Below are 27,561 nucleotides of genomic sequence, written 5' to 3' on the forward strand. Positions count from 1 at the left end.
AAACCAAAGTAGAAAATTTGAAATCTATCATATCAATATGGAAGTCAAATTTAATTTTTTTGTTAAAACATGATCTAGTGCAAAGGACTTGAGTTGCCGTACTCACACATATATGATCGATAGGCGCCACTTTCAAAACCGGTTGAGCCATATGGCGGTATTAGCTTTCGTTTCAGTTCTTTCTGCTGCTGTTGTTTTATGTAATTCTATACCCACGACTGACGTCCTTCCTTCTGAAACTCAAGTAGCTGAAGGAAGCTACAAGTTCAGCGCAAGTTCAAGTCACATGTGGGGCTTGATGGAAGACCACCGGCAAATGGCATGTTTTTTGGGATCAGATCGGGTTGAGTTGATCTTTGACTTGATATTTCCATAGGCATTTACAACTTTTTAGCTAGAACTTGGCCATTTAGATTTGCAATTGCTGGTTGTTACAACATCCGCTTACAACTTGGGCGGTGGGCAGATAAATCATAGCTTAAAACCCGAGAAACCAAGAAATGGAGTTATTCCGGGAAGGTGCATTGTGCTGGTGCTGTTGTGTATACCCAACACTTTCCTCACATGACACATGAACTTGTCCGGAGACAGTGGCTCCATTAATAATTTTCACACGACCGGCAAAGGGGCCTTGTGCCATGTAAATTTTACAAGCGGCTCTTCCACATTTTCTGGGTTGCGTAAGAAGATACGTTTGGGTTTTTATGCAGCCGCATAATTATATTCCTTATATTGTTTGTGGGGAAACAAGAACTGGAACAACAGCAACAACATTCAACTTTATTGTGGTTTTTGTTGTTACCGTTTTGGTCACTTTACAAATAGTTGAGTTGAGGAGGAAAAAAGCTCGATGGGATCTCTGCAGTTGGCTATGAGCGGGTGACTTGGCAATCAAACCGGTTGTCCCTGCTCCACGGCTCCATCTTTTTTTTGCCTGTGTTCGTGTGTGATTTATAGTTACGCACAAGCGCGCAAATCCAATTAGACGAACTGGCTAACTGACTGACTGACTGGCTGCCTGACTGGCCAACTGACTAACTGACAAACTGACAATCCGCAGCATGGCCCGCAGCAAATGCCACCAGGTTATAGGACGGCCGCTGGTTCGATTCGATCTGAAGATCTCGGCCCAATCTTCCCCAGGCATATCGCCACAGTTGTCATTGGCCAAGAGCAGAATTATGGCCCAAACGAGAGCATAAAATATGTGGAGCTGCTGTGCCACTGCTGCTATTGATTCTTAAACATTTTAGGATTAGATAAATATCTTTTCAGTTTTAGGAAGATGTGAATAAGTAGTGATAAAACTCCTAAAATCTATGTGTTGAATTCCAATTGATTTCCCGATTTATTTACAGCGTATGCCCCGCTTATCTACTATTTACTGTACCCATAAGATACATATGGGTCGGGAGACTGTATCTGTTTTTGATGTTTACATCATCGCCAATGGCGGAACTTCAGTGCCCCGGCCACACAAATGTCGTCCATCGTCCGCTGTCCACCGTCCACTGTTCGTCTTTGTTGCATTTTTTTCGTTTTTTTCAAAAATACACACATTCGGGGAGCGAAAGAAAAACGAACTGCAGCCGCATCTTTATCTAAAAATTGAATTGAAATGTGTGTCATAATACCTTTGGCATGCCGGCCAGTTGCCTGACATTAAAAATGCCATGCCCCCCATGCATTCCCCTTCAATGCCCCCTTCGACCAGAGAAAAAAACCACATATGGCTGAATGCAAATTTGCTGCCATATGGAGCAGAAAAGTCGATGACGTCGTCATCGGCTCACTGAAATTGAAATGCAACTCACATTTGGGGCCCGCTCCTAGCAAAAACACTTTGTGTGCCTCATTTTTCGCAAAAGGGCCCTGGTGCTTGAAGGTTTCTGATTCCCACGTTAAATGGGTCTCCAGTGAAGGTATCGCTACATCGAGATCTGGGTCCCCATACCCGTACCCGTACCCGATGAGGGTGTGTTCCACACACGTTCCGCACACCTGAATGCTTAAACAGATCGGACCTGGCCACGGAATTGGAATCGGAGTCCGGATAAGCGATAACCTTCGGGTGATTTCGGGGCTTTTCCTATGGAAAGTCGAGCCGGTCTACGGATTTGGTAACAGCCGCCGGACAATAGACCGAATTTGGTCGGAAGGGGGCAAGAGCCGATTGATTGATAGTCTCGGCACATTCCAAGCTTCCCTTTGAATGCACTGGGAGAAATTTCGACTTCTTGTTGATACCAAATAGTTATGGTCATAGCCACCCATGTAAACTTATTATCAACAAATTCGATTTGCACTTTCTTGCATTCTATATTTTTATGATTTATAGAAAACATTTTACTCGGAAAAAGGCAGAAACTTTCAGCAAGCCAAGCCTGTCAACAAATTTTGGTTAAATTATTTTTAAAAGGAGACTCTGCATTACTCATCGGTGTTATCTACTTTACTAATATTTAATGCCAAACCGCGACTTTTTACCGTGTACACCCCCTCCATAAACGTGTTTCGCCCCCTCTCTTTCGCACTTGCCCAGTTTGTAACGCTCTTGTGTCTTTTGCAAAGCAAATGCGATTGGATCAACAAGCCAAAGCGATGATTAATTGGGAATGACGACTGGAGGTGCGAACCGCGGATTGGGAATACGGATTGGTAGTGGGAATGGGAATGGGTGAAGGTAATGGGAGATAAGAGATGGGGAGGTGTTGTACCATGCGATTGCAGATGGGTCAGATCCCAAAAAAAGATCGTCTAAAATCGTTCAATGAACCAATCGGAAATAGAAGAACAGAAATGGAGATCTATGATGTGTCTGAAAATAAACATCGTGGTTAGACTATAGCCATTGATTGGGCTTTGTTCTGGGCTCGGGATTCTGGCGAAGTGATATTTGCATGTTTGGGCCAACCTTTCGCTTCTACCGTTAAATCTGCGCCACTCTCTTAACACGGCCGTAAACAATAAATTAGCCAAAAGCAGAAACAAAATGCCTCATTAGCACCTGGTTTGCGTGCGATATGCGAGAGCTTTCGATTTAACGGTTCGGTCAAGCCCGATAAACTGATTGAGGCCCAATTCGACTTGGCCAAAAGGGTTCAAGTTCGAATTTAATTAGATTCTTTCCTTGGAGTTCAGCTTATTATGTGTCTAACTCTTACTTCCTATTACAATATAATTGAACTACTTCCTGGTTCTAAGAGTTATAAATTATCTTCTATCAGTTTTTCGTGGCTTTGTTTTCGAATAATCAAATATTTTGAAATATGTGTCAGTACCTAAACTGTTTTTCCGTTAATTATGTCTTAAAATACCTACATATATAATTATCACTCTGCTACAATCTAAATTATAGGGATGTATTTTCTAAAGAAAAATACCTTTTAGAACTTTTTTTCAATAACTTTTGCTTTGAACCCAACCGAAAGGTAGGAACCAATAAGATTTTTGCTAGTTTCACTCATAATCTATCAAGTTAGTTTATCCCATCGATGAAGATTTATTATACAATAAATGTGTGCTGTTGGGAAACGATTTATAAAAAAATCATATATGTCGCTTTATCAATCAAGCTCTTGTGACTTTTGTCCAAAAATATGTTTCATGTTTTTGAATGATAACTTAGCAGTCTATTTTAGACATATGCTTATAAAGCTTAAGGTGTAAAACTAATCATATATATTTTTTCACTCGGATAACTAATTAATGATGATTTCAGAAAATATATACTTATATATAGTAAGTGTTTCAGTCGTCACTATAATACTATTTCTGTTAAAACGCTCTATAATATCAATGTTGCACGAATTAGGAAAGGCAATAAATATTCCTGTTAGCTGCAAGCGAAAACGTGCAGTTTTCAAAGAAACACATCGCATTGTTCTAAGATCGTTTTTTGGTAAGGAGTTCAAGTTCAAAACACCGACTTCGTTGGTGGTCTTGGGTCTTCTGCCACATCTTCTGGTTCTCTTGAGAGCACACACACTTAATTAAAATCGACTTGCGCTGAAAATGAAAAGTGCAAACAGAACATAAATCAACTTTGAGTGAATCAGATTCGGAATCGGAATCGGAGTCCTCAAGAACTCAGTTTTGAAAGGCTGGACGCAACGGCCTTGCTTATCAGCCGTTTTCCCTTGCTTTCCTCATTCGCTGGCTCTTTTGGCTGTTCGGTCTTGCCACACGATCTTCCTATTCCCTTTGTTTTCTTTTTCGGGCTCACTTTTTTTTTGTTTTTGGCTAAGTTGCAGGCCATTTTGCCGCAACAGGTTCTTGGCTCGCTTCTTGGCCCTATCTCTCTCTCTTTCTTTCTCTCGCGCTCTCTGTACATCTGGAAGTCCATCAATCCCACTTTCCCCCCTTCCATGGATGAGAACTGGACAGCGGCAACAGGTTCTGAGCGAAAAGAGCCGACTCTCTCTCGGCTGTTCCCTCTACCACTGAGATAAGTGACTTTCAATACGAAATACAAATATACCTGTTTGCGTTGGCTCTACTTGATAAGAGGCTCTAACCCCCATTATTTAGCACTAAATTTACCACTGGGTCTTAACCCACCTCTCTCTCTCACACGCACACACTCTCGCAGGTAGAGCTGCAACAACAACAGCTTAGAGGTGTCTTAAGACTGAGATACACTCTTTCTCCGGCTCTCTGGTGGACTGATTTCCAGCTGGCCGCTTACGTGGCCTAACTGAAAAATGAAAGGTATGATAGACCGGTAAATAGGAATGTAACAGAACGGAAAAATGGTCATGTGATACCAAATATGGTAGAAAAAACGAGCAATTCTTAAATAAACAAGGAAGACCGCTATTAGACGTATATAAAAAGCATTGTCTACTTTTTGGCGAAGTAATGAGATGTTCTCATATGCATGCTCTATTTAAAATATTTACTTCTTTAAAAAGTCGCAATTTAAATTTACATTTTATCACATTATAATTAAGATCGTTTATATACATAAAATAAGTATCCGTAAGAATTGGGAAATCGCTTATTCAGCGTAATTCTTCAATCACTTTGTGTACCTATTTAACAGGGTAATAGGAAAGTCGTGCACTTGGAGTGCGCTCAAAAAGGTCTGCGGCATTTTCGCAATCGCCGAGAGAGAAGAGACCGATTGGGAGACGCATGTGGCACTGACACACGAGCTTTGCCTGATCGCGAGTTTCAGTCTTCTTTTGGCTCTCGCACCGTGCAGTTCGTGAGGAAAAGCGGAAAACCCAAGGAAACCCAGAGCGTTGCATGCCCCGCGATTCGGGGCTCGTGTCCGTGTACTGTGTACCTGTATGCCCGCGTGCTCGTCTGTGTGTGTGCTAGCTTGTGAGTTAACAAAAAATGAAGCAACCGAAAATGCACAAAAAATTAAATGCAGTTTCTACTCAATGAAAATGCTGTGAATAAGTTTAATCAGCTCTCAAGCTCGTGTAAAAAGCAGGGGAGAAAAAACAAGCAACAACAATTAGTGGCCAAAAGCACGAAGCGGCATAAAAAGCGACAAAAACAAAAGGTGTCGTGTAAAAATGCGCCCGAAAAATTACCAAATTCAGCAAACATAAACAAAAATGAAAAACCCGTGTACAAAGATCAACCTTCAAGGCTAGAAGAATTCTTCCGCCATAAAAACAGAGCTTATGGTTTTGCCTTCTAGCGGGTGGCAAGAAGTTTCTGATTCTCCTCCTTCTTTATCTTTATCGTATTCTTCTGCATCTTCTCATTTTTTTTTCGTGACTGCTTCAACAAGTTTTCCCCCCAACAGCAGGGATTTTCCAACCAGTTTTTGGCGCTTGCCATTTTCCGCGCTTCAAAACTTCTGCCCCTTCTTCTGCTTCTTCTTTCTTCCTTCTGCAAGTGAGGAGCCGCAGAAAGAGTCGGGAAGAAAGAGCGCCAGAGAGAGACGGGAATATAGACAAGGTGGAGCTGAAAAGCAGCTGCAAATTTGGCATGGGTCAGTTTAGAAGACGAAACCATACCGATCTCGTTTGCATTTCCACACCTTTAACCATAAAACTTGGCGTATGAAAATCCCCCAACCTCCCCCATAAAAATAGGTGTCGGGCAGTGCATGTTTTGGATTATTTTCGACGGGTGCCGCGTAAGAAAACACATTTTCGGTAAGAAACATAATTCATTCAGCAAATGTATCTTTGAATGGTGGTTCGTGTGACCACCAAAGAAATGACATAAGCAAATGAACCAAAAAGATTGAAAGAACTCGAAACTGAAGGTGTTTTCTTCCAGACTTGATTAAGGAGTGTTAGAACTCGGAACAAAGAAGGTTAGGAAAACACTAATGCAATTGAAAAGCTGATAAGGCAGGTAGAGTGAACTACAGAAAAAATGGAAACAATTAGGTTAGTGATACAGAAAACGAACAAAGGTGCTACTAATAGAGGAGAACTTGCATGCTAAGGAAGTTCATTACATGTTAATACATATAACATATATGGTTTAAGTTGCTCTAACAAATTTCAACGTTTCATATTGATGCCAGTTTAATAGGGTTATTTTGAATAATTTTTAACACAAGACACAGGTTTTATAACTGCCTTAGTTATTAGACTACCGTTTAATCGACCAACTGGCATGATAAAAAGTATTCAATGTAATTTAAATGCAGAGTTTGGCCTGAATTGGCCTAAACAATAACCGAGGCAGAGGCCCCAAGACAGTGGAAAATTTGCATAGACCACAAAGCTAGGAGAAAACAAATTCTCGAGTGCTAAAGAAATCCGATTCAGATTCTGCCAGCGATAACGGATGATAAAGAGCAGGAGGGGCAGAAATAATAATAATTCAAATCCCCACCGCCCAGGTGACAGTTCTGCAGTGCAATCCAGGGAAAGTGGGCGTTAATCGGCGACTCTGGGAATGGGCGGGTCCCATTCTGGGGGGAAGGAACTCGGAGCAGGCGTAGGGTTTCCATGTCGTTTCCATGTGACGACTTATCAACTGTCCCGACGGCAGGAGGAGGGGGCCGGGGGGATCGCTTAGCATCAACATCAAATACTACTCAAGAATTTCAAAGCAAACTTGTTTGCTCAACTTGCCAGCGATTTGTGGGAGGAATGGGGGGTTTGCTGCACAGAAAGAAAGTCCATAGTAGTTAGTATTGAAAATATAGCGATTTAATATATTAAAAGAATATTAAGAATATCGTCTTGGACTGTAATGAACTTTACTTTAAACAACACATATAAAATAACATTTTCATGTGGTATATTTTCGAAATGGTGTCTAAAAACTTAAGGGCAATGGCAAACGCACCCCGATTTTTTCGCCGTGCAGTCAGGAAGGTAGGTAGGTGGATCTGGTGGTAAAGGCGGAGGTGGAGCAAAGACCGAGTTCAATACACTCGGCGGCATTGAGTGACGAACATTTAGCTTTTGGGTGTTTTGAACTCATTTCGAAATGCGTAAAATTTGTTTTGTCTTTGGGTCTTTTATGTGCTTGCCGTTGGAAGATTGATTAAATTATAGAGATGTGTTGTGTCGAGCGCCAATTGGTTTGCCGATGATCTATTTAATTAGGAAGGCAAACAAAAACATCCGTGGAATGCGCTGCGAGGCGACCTTGCCATATTTGACGACTGGCTTTTCTATCTGCTTTCCACTCGCAGCCTTCTCGAGTCGTCAACTTCATTGGCAACCCGTTTCTGCTTCACATTCCCAGTTTCCCCCCAGTTGCCTCATTCCATGGAGAGTTTTATCTTATCGGCCCCTGTTACCGGCTTGCCAGGCTAAGACTAATTATAATCTTATCTGTCACAACTAAGTAGTGCAAACATCAGTGGAACTGTAACCGAAACAGAGCGCCAGTGAAACATCTACATCTGCGAATTTGGACTCAGATCTGTTTCGGTGGAGCTGTAAATTCCTCACATAATAAGCTGAAATTTCGGGAAAGCAACATGCACAGTGTTTTCCCAAATTTCGCAAAAAATATGAATGTGTGTGCTTGTGACCGCCTTGCCAGCTAAGCAAATAAACAGTGGCAATGATATAGGGGCGAGCACCATCACCAGAGGAATTCAACGAGTCCGAGTCCGGGTCCGAAAAATAACTTCCCGAGAAATTGCCATTTCATCATTATTTGAGATAGAACGGAATGTGAGGTGGTGAAGATTTACCAGAGGTAAAAGCCACAACATTTGTGTACGAAGCGATCAAACTTTCTAAGACTGCAGGCATGCTTAAAGTGAATATCATAAGCCTTCCAGAGATGTTCGCTCATAAATAGTTGTTTTAAAGATTATTTTCTTGGACTCATAGCGCATATTTGCTACCAAAACTACACGGAAATAAGCAAGCTACTGCATCAAGATCTTTGGAGCTAACTGCTTAGTTTTATTGCAGATCATTTGCAGATCTTATGTAGGTTGAGTTAATACAAGCAGGCTAGCAATAGTTGTTTCTAAGATATATTCCAGTATCCTACAGGCATGTTTCCATGTCTGGGGCTTACATTATAATGGTATTTTTATATTTGTGGGGTTTCCAAGTTTTTACAAATGTGTACAGCCATTGCATAGAGTGCGAGGAATTCGCTAAGCAAATATTTGTGCTCCATACCACTTGTACGTGTGTATTTGTATCTGCTGTATCCATACAGCAGATACTTTCCACCTTGGGCCAGCATCTCACTGTTGTTGTGGAAATGATAAGCGAAACGAACGACCTTGTTTCTGAAGCCAACGACCTTCGCAATTTACCAAACCAATTACAACTTCCCCGGCCAAACGAGAGAAGTAGCATCCTGCTGCGAGATTGTGATCTGGGATCAAGGATGTGGGCTCTGGGATCCGAAAACCAAAGGACGAGAGCCGAAAGCCAAGATCCGACGGAAGTAAGGTGGAACAATTGACGGGATCGCGGGATCTGCTTAGGTAGTTTTCAGTTGACAGGATCATAAACAAATGCCGCTGCAGAGCTGCAGAGAAGAATGAGTTTCAAATCTGCGCCTTCCCTCTCTTTCACGCCGTCTCCTGCTGGCTCTTTCACTCTGCATGGGGCATTTTCGCGAGGGTTTCTTGAGCTGTGGCTGTGGGTGTATTCAACATTTGCAACTACCAAGAAGCGCGGCTTGGGAATATCTTTTTCCCATTTCGTTTTCCATCTTTTTGTTATTTGCTGCAAGCCAAGCGCGGTGGAGCACTAAAGAAAGCGTTGAACTTGCAGCAGGTTGCAATTGCCCATGTTGCCAGGCCCTTTTTTGCGGAAATCCAGCGAACGAATTGCATTTAATTGTAAATTTATGCGTCTGCTTCCGCCCCCCTACCCCTCGCCTTCTATAATTTTGCATTGCTTTGGACTTGGTGTGTAGTGTGAATGCCGCGCGATCTTCACCTGTGTGTGAATGTTTTTGCAGCAGGTAGTTGTGTGAGAATTGACAAAATTATAATGAGTCGACAGTGTTGAGAGTGCACATGGAAAAATCTTATAAGTCTTTAAAAGAAACTACAATGCATACAAGTTGAAATAAACAAAGGTTAACTTACAAATTCAATTTGGATATAAACCAGTTACAAGATACATAGGCAAAAACAGAAATACCAAAAGACTGCACAGCGTTATACATTAAATACTCAAAATTAGTTGATAATATGGAACATATTACGGTTTTTGTATTTTTTTTTGTGGATTTTTCCAAGTGTGCCGCTGGAAGCCACCAAGGCAACACCTCCGCCCAGGTACATAATCATAACACATAACCGGGCAGGTAACAGTTTCCATTCATCTTTGCGCTGCTTTGTTACGCTTGTTAGTGGCTGACACCATGGTGCGGAGTACAACTTGGATTTACGACGACCTTTGGGCCGCTTTGCATGCCGCTGGCTATCAGGTATAGGTATAGGTATATCCGGGCAACTCAATCTGGGATCAGTCTTCTCCGGAATGCGACCGACCACCTATGCAGCGGTTAATACTCGCCAGATACATTTAAGCTGATAGGCAAACAGTTTCAGTTGGCTAACTGAAGTGGAAACCGGGGTCACAGTTCAAGAAGAGAACCGAAGGTTGCCAAAACAATATCTCTGTGATTTATTGTCCTTTCAAGAGATCCTCGTTGGGGAGATTAAGATATCAGCCGTCAAATAGGATGTTGTTGAGACCGTATTTATGCAATGTTTACTTTGAGCATTGTATCTTCGGGATCTGCCGAATATTATTGCTAATAGAGATCAATGCGTTTCGCTTTGGCGGGGTTTTAGCCATTTGTGACCTCGCCATCGATTGGCTGGCCATAAAAACCTGTTCTGGGGACTCGAACTGGGGAGCTGCTAACTGGAATTGGAACTGGGCACTGGGAACTGGGAACCGACTAGCACTTGGTATTGCTATTGGGTATTGGGTATTTGGTATTGGGATTGGAACTGCAATCGTGTGCTGGGGTGTGTGTGCTCATTTCGCTGGCGCCACTCCGATTTTGCATGTTTTCCGCATTATTTGTTGTGTTTTTTGTCATTTTGCGTTTTGCATTTTGACGTGGAATTTTTGTGGCCAGCAAAAGTGTCTAATTTCGCTGGCAGAAAAATCGAAAAGCCGAATGGCCAAAAAGCCACTTGAACAGCAATCACGCAGTTTTCGACAAGAGTTTCGGAACGAAACGACCAACGGAAAATAGAAAATTCTAACCAAGGCCATAATTAACCAATTGGCGATTAGTTGGTAAGAGTTCGCAGTCGAAAGTCGAGGTACCAGGGGGCATGAAAGTGCATTTAGCTATGTCATTGCACTTTTGAAACTGCCACAAGCAGATTTATCTACCAGGTACTTTGCCCCCATCCCGAAAACAGGCTTCCTCTTTGGAGGCTTCTTGCTTGGGCCTAGGTCTTCTGACTGTGCACTGGGAGAAATTTTATTAATGTTAGACCGAAAAAGAATGAATATTGAAAGGATTTTGATTTAACTGAATATTTAATACTTAAGAAAACGCTTTAGCCTAGCTTCTTATAATTCATTAGCATTAGTTGTTTTAAGTTACTATATCATTTAAAAGCAAGATTCCCATGAATGATGAAACTACTAAGACAAAACTTGTTATATTTGCAATTTGTCAGAGAGACAGTTCACAGTTCGAAATGCAAAGAACTCGATTCCTGGCAACGAAAGGATTATCTTCCGTCCAGTGTAGCTCAGTGTTCGTTTTGTGTCTGGGTTTGTCAACAGCCTGGCAGAATCCAGTTTTCAGAGCCTAGGAGTCGCCGCTTGGCAGTCCAAGTAGGAGCACTACTCGATACCGATACCAATGGCAATGGCGATGGCTATGGCTATGGCGATGCCTTCCGATGCTGAAACTGAAGCTGAAGCCTCTGCAGTTCCAATTCCAGTTCCAGTTCTATGGGCCGGCGCAGCAGCAGCTCATAATTATGCATTAAACACTCGAAGTTTACGGGCGAGAAGTGGCAGCTGCAACTGCGGCTTTAATGGACATCAATTTGCATGGAAACCATACAGAAAACGATGACATTTGAAAGAGCCAACTGCGTGGGCCGTTCGCTATACGCTGTATGCTATATGCTATATGCTATAGGCCATAGGCTATATGCTAAATGTGGCTATATGCTGTCCAACCGAAACGAAACGAAATGCAGTCGCCAAATCGCATTTGAAAATGCACAACAAAAACTTGTTTATTGGCTTAGGCCCCTCGGCGTCGCCTCACTGCATATTGGTATCGTCTCGTCTCGACTTGACTTGACTTTTCTCGCGTCTCGTGGGTCAATGTTATGTAAACCTGGTTCACTTTTTTTATATATATGTGTATATATTTCTTTTGCTTTTTTTCCTCGTGTTTTGCCGCACACATAATACGCTCAACTTATTACACAAAAACCCAAATAACTCAACAAATATTTACGGACGCAGTCAACAGAAATCGATTCAATTTTCCCTCCTCATCCATCGCGGACACGCTCCTCCCGTCTCTTTCTGCCGCCATATAGCCGTCTCTTTCGGCCGGCGTCTATGTGGATTCGTCTTACTGGTTTGGCTGCACTGCATTCCAAAGATGCGAGTTGCGGACCGGACCCGATAACAGATATAAAAGTGCAAAGCAGCAACATCCAACGATCCAAGAGTCCAGCCGCCACGGAAAAATGTCGCCAGACCAAATTAAAATAATTTAACACATATAATTTCGTGTTTTTTTCGCTTACATCATAACTCTTGTCAGAAAGGTGGCCGAAAAATGAGATTGAAATGAAAATCGGGCAGCTCTAATCGCACAATCACATCAGCAAAAACCAAAAAAAAAAAAGAAGGAGGAGAAAAAACTCAAAGCTCCAAAATAATTCCTCGTTGCAAAACGCGATAGCCAAGAGCCAATTGTTTAATGTGGAGTTTTGCATAAATTATTTAAATAAAGACGGGATCTCAAAAACAATAATAATGTCAAACAAACTTTTGCTTTTACCCTAAACATACATGAATGCCATAACTAAAACTAGCAATTCTAGCAATTGAAAACGTTCGGACCTTTAACATACAATAAACATAAACAACTCTTTGATACCATCAACCTCATAAACCTTGTCTGTCTGACCCTTCTCAGAGGTGGCCGAAAGATGAGATTGAAATGAAAATCCGGCAGCTCTAATCACAGCCAGCGATCGTCAGCAATAAGCGAAAGAAAAACTAAATGAAAATGCGCAATCACAAGGAAAACGGAAACGGCTCCGAAATGGGCGAGTCCAAGAACTTGGCCAAAATGGAGCCGGAGAATAACAACAAGATTTCGGTGGTCTCCGTATCGAAGCTCCTGCTCAAGGATAGCAATGGGGCTAGCAGCCGGAGCAGCAACAGCAATGCCAGCTTCAGTTCCGCATCGGTCGCCGGTTCTGTACAGGTAAGTCTCTCTCTATTTTATCCATTTTTCTTCTTGGTTTGGTTTTTTTTCGTTTTTAAGCAACCGGTTTCGGTTTTCTTTTCTCTGACTGAGGCCGCCTGACTTGTGTGTGCTTCTTGTTTTTATTATTCTTGTTAATAAATCCTCAAAAGCGCGCAGAATTCAGAATTCCAATAGCACACGGTCTGAGTCACAGCCACCAAAGAGCCGGCTTTCGGCCAGAAAACGAAACAAAAGTGAAGGCTCGTACAAAAATCGTCCAATATCGAAAAGCAAACAAATGAAACGAAGCGAAATGAAACCCACGCACAGTGGTTTTGAAGTCTGGGAATTCGAAGTTCGATATTCGGACCACTGCAGGTTCCTAATTGAATTATGGGCCTGACCTCCATTTGCATTGCCCAACCCGGGAAGTTTCGTTTTCGATACTCGTATATATGTTACTTCAGGCATATGTATATACCCCCCATCGCCATGCCCTCCAGCATCCACTCTGTGTCACTCAGTTCGAAGAACGGTACATTTACCACTGGAAGAGTTGGAGAGTTTTGTTTATTTTTGGGGATCATCCGGGGGAATCCGTTGATCGATCGTCAGCCGACCACTCCCCATCTTTCTCCTCCGCAGGATGCGAGTTATTAATTGGACAAGTGGCCATGAATGAAGCCGTAGGAATGTCGACTTGCGTGTGAAGTGGTTTTCTCGATGCCAAATGAATGAATGAGTGGAGTGCTTCTTGTTTTGGTGCCTTTTTTCTGCACATGAAATAAAGTATGTGGCGTTTGATAAGGAAGCTGTAGAAATGTGGCCCAAGGTGTGGTTCTGAGAATAAAGCGGTTTACCCGCCTGCGAAGTCATTAAACTGGTATTACTTTCAAACAGAAAATATGCATTTAAATAGATTAAATCAAGCATGAACAAATATAATTAAAATTTATTTTATGTACTGGCGTTGCTGGCCTTTGAAAAGAAAGTTGCCCATATTTGTGTATTTTTCTCGGCTATACGCTTATTATAGGCGAGTATCTTGTGGTGCCTCGCATAATGGAATAATTACTTTTAATGATTACGTTGTGGCTGCCAAATTCCCAGAATGTTTTTGGAGTCTTTCACTTCTCCTTTACGTGCCCCCAATGATCCCATTCTCCATTAGACACAGAGCTGTACATACATATGTGGGGTTACATATGTGTTTCGATTCTATTTGATTTGCCCCGTCACCCATTAACCTTAACTGAATTATTTGGAGCCAGGGCCGCTGTGTAATCCCCCCATTGGCCGCCAATCGATGCTCCACTGCTCCACTGTGTGGCAGTGAATGCCACACGTTGGAAAATGGATTGGGTTGCGTCTAAAATGCAAAATAATTTACCAAATTAACGGTACCATTATCAACAGCGACGATCCGATCAATCAAAGTGAATCCGATCAATTAAATGTTGCCTCCGAGCGTGGCACAAAGAATCGAGGAAACCCGAGAAGAAAAATGAGCAATGGCGGGAAAAGAGGTTGTGAACAGAATGGAGCAGAATGCTAAGAACATGGCTCGTAGATGATCAGTGGACACTGATACAAACCAGGGACACCTTGGAGTAATAAATAATCTTGCAACAGACATAAAATATAGAGTTCTTATCATTCTAAAAATTGTTAACACATAACATATGGATGTCGCTCGTAATTTTTGTAATACCCCCAATCTTCGTTCCAATTTCCCTCGATTTCTCGCAGTGCAGCCGATCGTGTTGATGATAGCTGGGCGAAGCTGGAGAAATGTGGCTGAGAATTGGAACAGCATTGACCTTATCACCGAAAGCTCCGTCTGCAGGGGGCTTTTGATTAATCATCTCCATTCTTAATTGTGGCCCCATCTTCATCTTCATATGCCGATTGTTATCATCACTGCGGCTGTTCCTCTTGGCTGTGCAAAATAGCAAAAGATATGTTAGTATTTTCCATAGCCTTTGGGCCTGGCCTGGCATAGAAGTCGAAAGAGAATGGCCAAGCTGCGATCGATAGATGGATCGATTCGCGGATCGATGGACGATGGACGTTAGCTGGCTGGCTGGCGGGTTATTGAACCGCTTTATTCTCGGCCATTTGTAACGTTTTATTTTTTCATATTTCTCCATACATTTTGAGCTTCTCCGCAAACGCTAATTACTGGCGAGGCGCACGCTTTAGTTCCAGTTATTAGACCAGACTCTCCAGCTGGCTCCGAAGTACTCCCCGACTTCAGTACCTCCAGTCCATTGATGGTGGTGGTCGCACCACAACGCCCCGTCGATCCTCCGAGCTTAGAACTAGTTTCGGGGTCTGGCTCAGATATTTTTATAGTTATATATATTTTAGGCCACATTCCACGCACCTATATCGCGCCGCTGGGCGTTGCAATCTCTTTGGGGCTATTTATAGCTGCAATCGAATTAATTGTGGCCACGCCCCAGCGTTAGTGCCGGAATCTCTGGCAAAACAAACTGTAATGGTAATGGGCCAACTGGGTAATGGATAGAAGTAGAAGGTAATGGCTATGGCTATGGCTATGGCTAGTGGGCTGTTTCCAATGGGCTTGACGAAGGTCGTCGCTGTCCATTCTTCTTCAGCCTCTTCTTTGCTTTAGATGAATGCGCAGATTTCTAAAGAAAAATATTTTGGTTATAGATGTAAAGATTTTTTCCTCTGTTTTGCTTTTTTTTTGAGTTTTAGTTTTTTTTGCTTCACTTGGGTCTTATGTTTTGTTGCTTCTTTTTTTTTTGTCGAATCAGCCAAAGCACTTGACGCTGCACTGGAATAGTTTTTTATATGTACCTTGGTAAGGTTCAAGTGTTTGTTGGGTCTAAAGCCGAAGCGTGAGCTGATCAAGTTGAAGCCAGTGGGGCACCTTAATCGTCGCTTCATTTCCGCGCAGAGCTTTCCTTTTAGCGGCGGAAATGATCACATATTTCGCCAAAAGAGATCTCCGCCAGCCGAAGTAGCCCATTGAGTTGCGCAATTAGGGGCGGCTAAGCGGTCTGGGTTACGCCTCCTTGGTTGGCACTCTGGGCGGAATCGGGGGTCTTTACATTTATAAATAGAAAGAGGTGGTCTTTAGGGTGTCATTAAGTGATTGCTTTAGCTTAAAACCTGAAGATATTAAAGATTTACTTCTATGGAACAATACTTGGCGCCCCCGTTGGGGCTTTCTTTTTGTTTGATGTTCGTACATATAAATGTTTCAAGTGGGTACTGTAGGATTTATGAAAGAAGTTTAAATTCTAGATAATATAGAAATTTCAAGTATTGAGTCTAATGGTAGAAATTTATTGTATTTTCCCAAGTTCTTATAGATGATTCTATTATATAGACTTTCCAAACGTATCTCAGCATCGTGTTCGCCGGCGTTTCCTCAGCCTGTCTTCTATTTCATTTTAATTTCCAATGCCTGTCGAACGCTTCAAGCTCAGCTCAGTTCAGCTCGACTCTAAACGCTCATTAGTTCTCTAAGTCCGCCAGCCGCAGCTCTCAACTTGTTTTTCTCACACACCACACACCACACGCCACATAGGAGGCTTCAGCTCTGCAATTAATTAATGCCAACAGTCCGGCAGCAACATAAACAGCAACAGCAGCAACATCAGCTACATGAACAAAAAGCTGCAACAATGCCGCCTGCCAGCGCTAAATTCTAGCCAGATTCCAGTTAAATTGTTTTGGCTTGTCTTTGAACTCGAACCGCCGGCTTTTTAGCTTTGGCTTCTTCCCTTCTGCTGTCGATGGTTTGCATTTTTTCAGCAGAAAGAGAAGAAAATTATAACAAATAATTGCGCTGCTCTTGCGACAGGTGCACAACAACACTCCTTCATGTGGCATTCTGCCCGCCGGAAAAATGTGATGGAAAATTTCACCTATGTCGCTATGCTGCTGCTGACTTAAATACGGATACGGTGTGGGAATCCATTGTTCCGGACATGGAAATGCCGAGCACATTGTATGCACTTCTTCTGGCCATCGGGCATGAAGATTTCTTTATGAGCGAGCACTGACTTAATTAATTAACAAGCCAAGTGAAAATGCATTGAGCCAGGTGCCGTTGTTGCTCTGCTCTCTTAGCCAACTTCGATTTCATTTTCCGTTGGCTGCTGGCTGTGTTTTTTTTTTAGTTTTTTTTTTTTTCGGCTAGTTCTTGAACCCACACGAGCAAGAAATTTCACTTTTGTTTCTCCTCCAGCAAAGCGGCAGACAAAGCGACATTCGAGCCACGAAAATTTTGAGGTCAACAGCAAGAAACGGTGACGGAGACGAAAGAGACTCGTTCCCATTGCCGGAGATTCATTCGTCTGGTGGCTGTTTTGGCCAAAAGTGGCCGCAAACATTGTGGCCATCTGACGTCTGCGGGCTGTGGAGTCCATTGAAATTCTTGCCATCGAACTGAAACTCTTCGCAATTTAATGCCAACTTAGAAGCCTCGAGCTCGTCAAGAGTCGCAACTCGCAACTGGCAACTTGGAACTCAAGAGACAGCTGCCCTTTCGATCCAGTTGCAATTTGGCCAAAATAAACATGATTTGCCATTTCGATTTTGTGTGTTGTCATCCGGCAGCCAGCTGGAGGATCGCATCGGATCCTCAACGCTGGAAAAACAGAAAGTGACCGAGTGAAAGATTTTCGGCTTTCTAATTGGATCTGTGCCGGGTGACTCTTTTTTGCTCAGATTTTTGTGGTATCTTTGTATCTTGGTATCTGGGCATCGCCTGGCCAGTGGGGCTTGGCTAATTAAGGGTCTCGCAGCAGGGCTAATTATGGCAAATATTTTCCATTGGCATATGTGTGAAAGTGAGTCCAAGAAGCGCAAAATGGGAATCAACATAAACTCGCCGTCTGCTCTTGACTTCATCTTTAGCCCCACAGTTTTTGGTTGCGCTCCGCTGGTCGAACTAAACTGAACCAAGCCAGACTGGACAAATATATATATATATATATATATATATATATATGCATATATGAATTGCGATATGTGTACGTGTTCTTCTGACCTTCTGGAGCTGGCATTCTCCCGCATCTCGAGAACCAGTTGGGTTTGGAGCACTGCAAACAAATAATGCTTCTCATTTTTAAACTATTTATTTTCAAGATATTTGGTTTTGCTGGAAAGATTCGCACGGAATCTCACAATCTAACAATTGTACTTTTAAAGTGCGATAACAAAGTGTTAGTTTTAATCCATTGTTGAGTCTAAAAGTTTGTTTTTTTTTCCTGTGTGCCTGGGCAATTTATATGTTCTTGTCGCAGGCTCCTTTTGGCCAGGCCCGTTGAGGTTGAGTTGTGTTCCTCGGCTGGCCATGTTCGTTCTTATTTGCTGCACGCCTGAAACTTATCACTGGCCATAAATCTAGCCGCATGCCAAGCCGGGCCATGTCGGCATACCAGACCAGTGGATACTATACGATACGATACGATGCCAGTGGATGCCAGTTGATGCCAGTGGACCAGACCAGACAAGACCAGGCCAGGCCAGGCCAGGCCAGGCCAGTCCAGTCCAGTGGATAGCAACGGATCGGAATCGGACCAGTTGCCATGCCATGTCCATTACCAGTTCTCGGCCGATTGGCCGATCGGGCAGTTTCGCCAAAGTTATTAACGCCACAAGCGGCCATTGAGGTCAAGGATGCATCGGATCCTGATCCCCATGCCCATGCCCATTTCCATGTCCAGTAAATCCATTCAATTTCACTGCATTGCATAAACTCATTCGCACTAATGAGACTCACCCACCGCGAGCTGCCAAAAATTATTACTAATGAACCGCAGATTCACTTTCATCGGTGGCCCACTTAAAGGGATTCACCGCCAGTTGGCCAGTTGACCAGTTTACCAGTTGGCCAGCTCCCCAGTTTCCCGGTTGTCCGATCACTTGACAGCTGGCGAAAGGAGTCGAAATCGAAGTGGCAGACGTCATCGCCGCGGCGTTTCCCCCTCCTTGGCCTCTCCCTCGCCTTTCCCCAACTTTCCCCAAAAGTGTGAGGCTCGCCGGGACCTCCGGAGCTCTCTGGCCACTTTGATTTTATAAAGCCAAGAGCTACGCAATCTGCGGCGTTGGAAACGAGCATAATAAGTATTCATGCTGCCGGCCTTTGGACAGTGGTTTCAAAGGAGACATTTCTAGCACGAAAGTGGGTTAACCAAATACTCCAGTCTTCTGTGTTTTGTGTATGAAATGTGGTAGCTGACGATCAAAAGAAGATCGAAGAACTTAGACTTATGGATTTATATATTCGTATTTAAATATGGAATTGCAGTTACAACTTACCACAAGACGATCATGATGCTATCAGCGATTAGCCAGCCATTTCATTTATTCCACATAATTCAACCCAATGTGCGGCCACTTTTGGCCCGGCTCGCATTGCCGTTTTGTGACTGTGTCCAATTTGGGCGCAGATTGACAGCGATATGCGTTTAATTTGACGATAAATGGCCAATATAGCACGCAAGCCAAGCTGGAACCAAGAGGTTGGGGAGGAAAGGACTCGGCTCTTCGGGCTCTTTGCAATTCAATTCTAATGCTCCAAGCCTGCGGGCTTCTCCGTCTTTTTCGTGCTCTCGCCAATTGCCAAATTCAAATCCGAATCGCAGCACGATTCAAGCTCAAACTGAAGCTGAAACTGAAGTTGAAACTAAAGCCGAGAGGTTGAAGCTGAATGTGAATCTGAATCCAAATCCGAATCCGAATCCGAAACTGAAGCTGAAGCTTGGCCACGTTGGCAACTGACACGTTTGCTCGCATTTTGATTGCAATTTCTTTTCTTTGGCCAGCCAACTCTCCGGTGGAAAGAGTCAAATTCGTGTTGGCCATTAAAAGCCAGCGACAATGGAAAACGCAAATCAAAATAGCTGTGCCAAAAACCAAACAAAATAAACTCAATCTTACAAATTTTCCTCACGAAATCATTGTGGCCAAAATAAATGCCAGGCTGAACGGAGACACGAAAATCTCCAGTTGACTGTTGACTGCATTCTCGCTGCAAATTCCGCATCTTTTGCGAGACGAGACATGTGGGCGTCTGTCAATCTCTCTCTCTCTCTCTGTTCCCCCTCTCCCTCTCTTTCTCTGGCCCTGCTGCCGTCTCTTTCGCGTCTTCGACCAGCGACTTGCTGTCTTTTATCACGCGACAGAAAACGTCTGACAGTCTGACTAACTGACCTTCTTGCGAGGCATGAGTCAAGCGTTTCGGCGACAGCCAGCGATACTTCCAAACAAAGTCTGCTGGATGCAAGCAGAAGTGAGCTGACTAATGCCGTACAGTGAAGATTCTGTACAGTCAACTCTAATAGGTAAACTCTAATAAGTGGTAGTAAGCAGCTTTACATCTAGTATCAACTAGTATCATCTAGTATATCTAGTATCTACTCGATAGTCTTGTTTGTAGGATCATAAATAACTCACAACTTTATCAAATGCAATTAGAATGCATGGCGTTTAGCTTACTTAAATTGAAAGTACCTGAATTTATACTTGCATATAACTTATTTCATGCCTATCTAAATCATTTAAAATTTTTAAAAAACAAACCATTCATCATTTTTTAGTAATAAATTTAAAGTGCCGTTTAAAATCGGAAATGCAAGTTGTTGGTTTTCAAATGCCTAAAGCGCTAATAGTTGAATATTTAATTGTTTCCTTAACATTTAAAATCTTATCCCCTGTAAGCATTATCTTTCTTTTGGACGAATAGGAAAAAACAATTAGCCCAACGGAAATCGAGTTGAACAAACATAGAAATGCTTTCTTAAGTAATGTGACTTTTATCCCGCCAGCTTAGCCACAGGTTTCGCCGACGGGTTTCCTCTTTATTGATATACATTTAATGGACTTACGTATATTACGCATACGCCCAGTTGCCTGCAGTCACCTTTCCCCAGCAGTTTCCCAGGCAATTTGTTAGGCTTTTCCTGCAGGCCGCAAGTCGGGCACTTAGCACAATTCATCAAGTGATTTATTTAACACGCGCCGCGCGTTTGGACGGAAGTTTGATTTCGCCCGTGGCACGGAATCATTAAGAATCCCACTCCAACAGATCCAACATATCCAACAGATCCAGCTGTGACCCACTGCACCAGTTTTGGTCTTTGGATCCGCGGATCCCACTTGGGTCTGGGCTTCATCTCCATCCCGGACTTGGGCCCTGGTCATTGATTTATGGTGCTGCTCGAGCTGGTGGAGCTGCTCATCCAGAGCGATTTCACATGGGCGCACAGCTGTTGCCGATAATTATGGGTTTTGGGACACGGAGGAGAGGTTTCTCTAGGAATAAAATGGGCCAAATGCCGAAAAAACGGCGAAGGCAAAGTAAAGGGCCCCGTGGGACAGTTGCTGATTTAAGTTCGTGTTAGAGAGCCAAAATAATTACGGCAATTGGGCAGGAAAAAACCCCAAATCCAAATGAACTGAAATGAAACTGCACGACGATCGAATGACTGACTGACTGACTGGGTGAGTGAGTGAGTGAATGAATGACTCCACTTTGAGTCGGATCAACGGAGACTTGGGTTTTTTTTGGTCTTGGTCTTGGGAACATTCGGAGAGTGGCTCGGAACCATTAAAATTCTTGCCGATGAGCCCTAGGCAGAAACCAGAAAAAGAAAAAAAACTAAAAAATATATCATCGAGAGACAGAGTTGCGACCTAAGTAGTTGACCCAGAAAACGATTCTATTGCATATCGGCGAGTGTCAGTCATGTGATTCGTTATTATTGTTATTATATGTATTTGCCATTAAGCATTTATGATTTTCTGATTTATTTCAGCTGCTTTTGTGGCGCCAAAGTCAAAAAGACAATCAGCAGCTGCTGCCCACGTAGCTGCCAACAAAAGTAGATATACATATGTACATATACTCGCATAGACATAAAAATATAAAAATATCGTTGAAAAAACCCTCCACAATACCCAATCGCAATGCAATCGAGACTTCAAGCCAAGTCAGTCAAGTGGCTTAAGGCTTGGTCTTGTAACGTTTCGTTTTCGTTATTTTGAACGTTAGTTTTATTTTGAGCCGACTTATATTTTTACCCATTCGCTATTTCTCCATGTGTTTCGGCTTTATGCTCGAGTATTTACAATTCGATTTGGTTTACGAGAGTCGCAGGCGCAAACATCCAAAAATTAAGTATACGACACGAGGGCTGGCAAGCAAATTGACTTGATGAGTTGATGAGTGGTGGCAAATTTCGGTGGGTAAGCTTGCCTGCGATTGCAGTGGTAATAAATGTTTAACAAGCAAAACAGTGACTGGATTTATTGGAATCACTTCGCCGAGTAACCCATAAAACCTTTCCATTATCTGATGTTTAGTGAGCTATATCATATAAAGTAAAAGTATGGTTTTTAAAGATTATATAATTGACAAAATAATTTTGTTGGTATATGTAATCATTCAGAAGAATGATTAACCAATCTTTTATTGGTAGAAGCGCATTAATCAGTAAATGAATAATCACCCAGCTGATAACGAATAATGAAAGGAAGAGTAAACAATACTAATTAAGGGAAAATTATGAATCATTCAGTGTGTGAATGAATAAGCAATGATTCTAAACAATTAAACTACTTCCGGTTGTTTGAACCATAGTAATATGAAACCTCGCTGGGTTCAACGACTTCAATCAATGCATTCGAGAAATAATACGCATTGCATTTTCGAAAACTAAATCACTATTTACCCAAGCCCCGAATCCCAGCAATGATCATGTTATCGATCTGTTATTTCTTCGTTACCAAATTTTCGCCCGATCCAGTGAACTTGATCACTACCGAATCGCAGCATGAATCAGAGCTCGAAGGCTTGGAGCCCTGCTCCAATGTGGCTCCATGGCTCCAATCCGCGCTCGCCTTGTGCACACCATTACTTAATCCGGCTTATTATGGACGCTCCGCTTGGCGGCGGTGTCTGCATCCGTCTGAGTTCCCATCCCATCCCCTGAGCCCCCTCCTGGTGCCCTCCCACGAGCGGCCCCCTGGTTATGTACATAATATATATGCTTTGGCAACATGGCAAGTTTGGCTATTGCCGCTGCACTTCAAATATGTTTGTTCGACGGCAATTGCATTGGCTGCACTGCAATAATTTTCACTTAATTATCTAACGAGCGACTCCATTGTTCATTTTTTTTTCTCTTTGGTATTCGCCCAAACTCTGGCCGTAATTATGGCCGAGGATCATTTGCAAATGTGAGCTATCCGGTCAGCAGCGGTCACATAACTAATGATTAAACCATTTAAATGCCTCGGACTTATGCAACATCGATTTCTCTTGCCCCATCTCTTGCAGGATGACCACAACAACAGCAGCAGTCAGCTGGGCCAGCACCACGGATCATCGATGGACCAGTGCGGCCTGACCCAGGCCGGCCTCGAGGAGTACAACAATAGATCCTCCTCGTACTACGACCAGACGGCCTTCCACCACCAGAAGCAGCCATCCTATGCCCAATCCGAGGGCTACCACAGCTATGTGTCAAGTTCGGATTCCACATCGGCCACGCCATTTCTGGATAAGTAAGTTGTAGCGCAAAGACAGGGGGAATCACTTTTGTGCAGAGAGAAAAATTAGTGAGACTTATAGATATAGTTAGTTAGTAGTTACAGATACCACTTCGATGTGTATTGTGTATACACACATTTAATAGAACCACTTGATGTGCCAATGTCTATGTAATTTTCTGTGTAATTTTCTCTCCGTGTGGCTGCATTGCAAACACGTTTTCCGCGCACATACTCGCATCAAATGCCGAACGACAATTATGAATTTTATTTGTACACTAAAAAACGCCATAAAAAATTCTTGGTAACGCAGACACATGAGATACATAAGTCGCAGACGGAGCACCGAGAAATAAAACCAAAAACGAGCAGCTTAAGCTCGGCTCTCAAGGTCTTCTTGGCTCTGTCTCCATCGCCATCTCCATCTCCGGTTTTAGCCCCAAGTACCGAAGAGAGTCTGCCGGTGGCTCCATTGCCCGAACTGAAGGCTAGGCAAGAAATTCAAGTAATTGCGGCCATGCGAAAAGCAGAAACCAGAAATCGCAAATTTCTGTAGCACGCAATGATTTGCCAAAAAGCTCGTCTCGGCTTAGAGTTACTTTGACGTTGGCTCCAACTCTAATGTCCATTTCGACGGATCGTTCTATTTATATTTCTATTTCCATTTCCACTTGCAGATTACGTCAGGAGAGCGATCTGCTGTCGCGGCAGTCGCATCATTGGTCGGAGAACGATCTGTCCTCCGTTTGCAGCAACTCCGTGGCGCCTTCGCCCATTCCGCTGCTGGCCCGCCAGTCTCACTCCCATTCCCACTCCCATTCTCACGCGCATTCCCATTCGAGCTCCCATGGCCATTCCCACGGCCACGCCCACGCCCACTCCGCCTCCTCATCCTCATCCAGCAACAACAATAGCAGCAGCAACAGCAACAGCAACGGCAGTGGTACCAACAACAACAACAGCTCGGAGAGCACTTCCTCCACGGAAACGCTCAAGTGGCTGGGCTCCATGAGCGATATATCCGAAGCAAGTCATGCCACCGGCTACAGCGCCATCTCCGAATCGGGTGAGTAACTCGTGCCACGACTGTCATCCGGAATCGGAGTGTCACCACATGTTTAATTCTACTCTATAACTAGGGCTATGTGATCGTAAACTCATAGAAGTCATGAACATTATCAAAAATATTTCCGAAATTCTTTTGCATTTTGTACATGAAAGAAAGCTTACGTTCTGAATTGCCATTTCATTAAGACTGTCTATCTAGTTAGAGCTCTATGTACATTTTTATAATCCCATCAGTTATATTGCACGTAAAACAAATATGTATATCAAATAACACAGAAACACATAATACTGCGCCCAAAGCATGGACAATCGTGGCCATAATTCGAGTGGGGTCACAGTTTTTGGGGTGAACGGTTGCCTAGTTGCCCAGTTGCCCAGTTGCCAGAAGAGAAGGTTGCCGAAAATGCTGGGCGACTTGCGGGCGAACCCCACTCACCCACGACCTTGGCTCACCCACTTGGCCCACTTTTACTTGCCGCAACTCCTTTTTAGAATGGCCGAGGACACGCCCTAACCGTTCTCCCTTTCGATTGCAGTTTCCTCCTCGCAGCGGATTGTGCACAGCTCCCGGGTGCCGACACCCAAGCGTCATCATAGCGAGAGCGTGCTGTACCTGCACAACAACGAGGAGCAATCCGATGATTCGCCCACTGCGAGCAACTCCTCCCAGATGATGATCTCCGAGGAGGCGAGTGCCGAGGCATCCCCACCATCGGTGCAGCCACTTCGCATCCAGCACCGGCACAGTCCCAGCTATCCGCCCGTGCACACCTCGATGGTGCTGCACCACTTCCAGCAGCAGCAGCACCACCAGCTTCAGGATCACCAGCACCCGAACCGCCACCACAGCAATCAGTCCCAGCTGAGCACACAAAGTTCCCTGCTGGAGTTGGCCTCGCCCACGGAGAAACCTCGCTCCCTCATGGGACAATCCCACTCCATGGGCGATCTGCAGCAGAAGAATCCGAATCCGACTCAGAACCAGCTGCTGGGACGATCTTCTGGCCAGCAGCACAAGTCCAGCATTTCGGTGACCATTTCCAGCAGCGAGGCAGTGGTCACCATTGCTCCACAACCCCCAGCTGGTAAGCCCAGCAAGCTGCAGTTGTCCCAGGGAAAGACCGAGGCCCGCAGCTGCAGCACACCCAATATGGGGGAGCAGAGTCCCACCAACAGCATCGATTCCTACCGCAGCAACCACCGCCTGTTCCCGGTGAGCACCTACACGGAGCCGGTGCACAGCAACACCTCGCAGTACGTGCAGCATCCCAAGCCGCAGTTCAGCTCCGGGCTGCACAAGCCCGCCAAGTAAGTGGATCTCTTCCACATAATTCTAACTGAACCAGTTAACTAATACGTGTTTCTACTTATCTATTAGACTTCCTGTGATAACGCCAGCGGGCGCCACTGTGCAGCCCACCTGGCACTCGGTGGCCGAGAGGATCAACGACTTTGAGCGCAGTCAGATGGCGGAGCCACCGAAGTTTGCCTACCTGGAGCCCACCAAGACGCACCGCCTCTCGAATCCGGCGCTCAAGGCCCTCCAAAAGAACGCAGTGCAGTCCTACGTGGAGCGACAGCAGCAGCAGCAGAAGGAGGAGCAGCAGCTGCTGCGTCCACACTCCCAATCCTACCAAGCGTTGCATGTGGAGCGCAAGTCGCTGCCGAATAACTTGAGTCCTATAATGGTGGGCCTGCCCATCGGCAGTAACTCCGCGTCGACGCGGGATTGCAGCTCACCCACACCACCACCACCGCCACGACGTTCGGGTAGTCTGTTGCCCAATCTGCTGAGGCGCTCCAGTTCCGCCTCGGACTACGCGGAGTTCAGGGAGCTGCATCAGGCACAGGGCCAGGTCAGAGGACCAAGCATTAGGAACATAAGCAGTGCCGAGAAAATCTCCTTCAATGACTGCGGAATGCCACCACCGCCGCCGCCGCCACGCGGACGCCTGGCCGTGCCGACCAGACGCACTTCCTCGGCCACGGAATACGCACCCATGCGCGACAAACTGCTGCTGCAGCAGGCCGCCGCCCTGGCCCACCAGCAGCACCATCCGCAGCAGCATCGCCATGCCCAACCGCCCCATGTGCCGCCCGAGCGTCCGCCCAAGCATCCCAATCTCCGGGTGCCGTCGCCTGAGCTGCCGCCGCCGCCGCAAAGTGAACTGGACATTAGCTACACCTTCGATGAGCCATTGCCGCCGCCACCACCGCCGGAAGTGCTCCAGCCACGCCCACCGCCCTCGCCCAACCGGCGGAACAGCTTCGCCGGAGCATCCACACGCCGCACAGCCTACGCAGCACCACCGCCCACCGCAGTTGTCGCCGCCAAGGTGCCACCGCTGGTGCCCAAGAAGCCAACGAGCTTACAGGTGGGTCATCATGCATGATGCAACTACTGTTTGCTAATTGGATTCGAATGTATTCTAAACATTTCCATTATTCTCCCGCCTGCAGCACAAGCATCTCGCCAACGGAGGAGGCAGCAGTCGCAAGCGCCCGCACCACGCGACTCCACAGCCCATCCTCGAAAACGTGGCCAGTCCCGTGGCGCCACCGCCGCCCCTGTTGCCGCGCGCCAGATCCACCGCCCATGACAACGTGATTGCCAGCAATCTGGAGAGCAACCAGCAGAAACGGTGAGTTACAGTTCTATAGCGTCTATGGTAGCACCAAGGGATGGGACTTCTCTAAATCGTACTTTGGCATTATCTATATATAACGAGTTTAAACCATAAAATTGTCAGCCATCAAGTATAATTTTAGATGCTCAATTAGACATGAAATCATTTCCTATGTGCTGAATCCACCTAGTATCTTGTGTTAGACAAGTTAGATATTAATCCAGTATGAGGGTCACAGCCTCCACCAAGCCAAAGCACATTAGCAGTGAGCAGCTCTGCAGCATCCGTGGGCTGTGGACCACACCCTGCCTCATTGTTCTTGACCTTATCGAATCCAATTAACGCTGAATGGAGTGCGTGGCACGGTAGCCAGCGAGCTTTGCTGATCTTGGCTAATGAGCCGCTTCCTTAGCCGCTTGGCCGTCAGTCAGCTGTCGCCTAATGCTTAATTGGATTATGAAATACACTGCTCGCTGAGCAGCTCGACTTTCGCTTT

General features: G+C 44.6%; 1 protein-coding gene across 1 annotated transcript in view; it reads left to right on the plus strand.

Moving 5' to 3' along the window:
- Positions 1-5,176: 5,176 nt before the first annotated feature.
- Positions 5,177-27,561, plus strand: part of LOC6530368 (protein Shroom) — a 44,216-nt gene continuing 21,831 nt past the window's right edge. Inside the window, exons 1-7 of the mRNA XM_015197172.2 lie at positions 5,177-5,328; positions 12,559-12,852; positions 23,159-23,385; positions 24,048-24,436; positions 24,975-25,746; positions 25,817-26,813; positions 26,899-27,080. Coding sequence (XP_015052658.1) covers positions 12,646-12,852; positions 23,159-23,385; positions 24,048-24,436; positions 24,975-25,746; positions 25,817-26,813; positions 26,899-27,080 — 2,774 coding nt within the window. The 5' untranslated portion in view covers positions 5,177-5,328; positions 12,559-12,645. The remainder of the gene's footprint in view (positions 5,329-12,558; positions 12,853-23,158; positions 23,386-24,047; positions 24,437-24,974; positions 25,747-25,816; positions 26,814-26,898; positions 27,081-27,561) is intronic.

Source organism: Drosophila yakuba, chromosome 2R, assembly GCF_016746365.2.
Source record: "Drosophila yakuba strain Tai18E2 chromosome 2R, Prin_Dyak_Tai18E2_2.1, whole genome shotgun sequence".
NCBI classification, from domain to species: domain Eukaryota; kingdom Metazoa; phylum Arthropoda; class Insecta; order Diptera; family Drosophilidae; genus Drosophila; species Drosophila yakuba.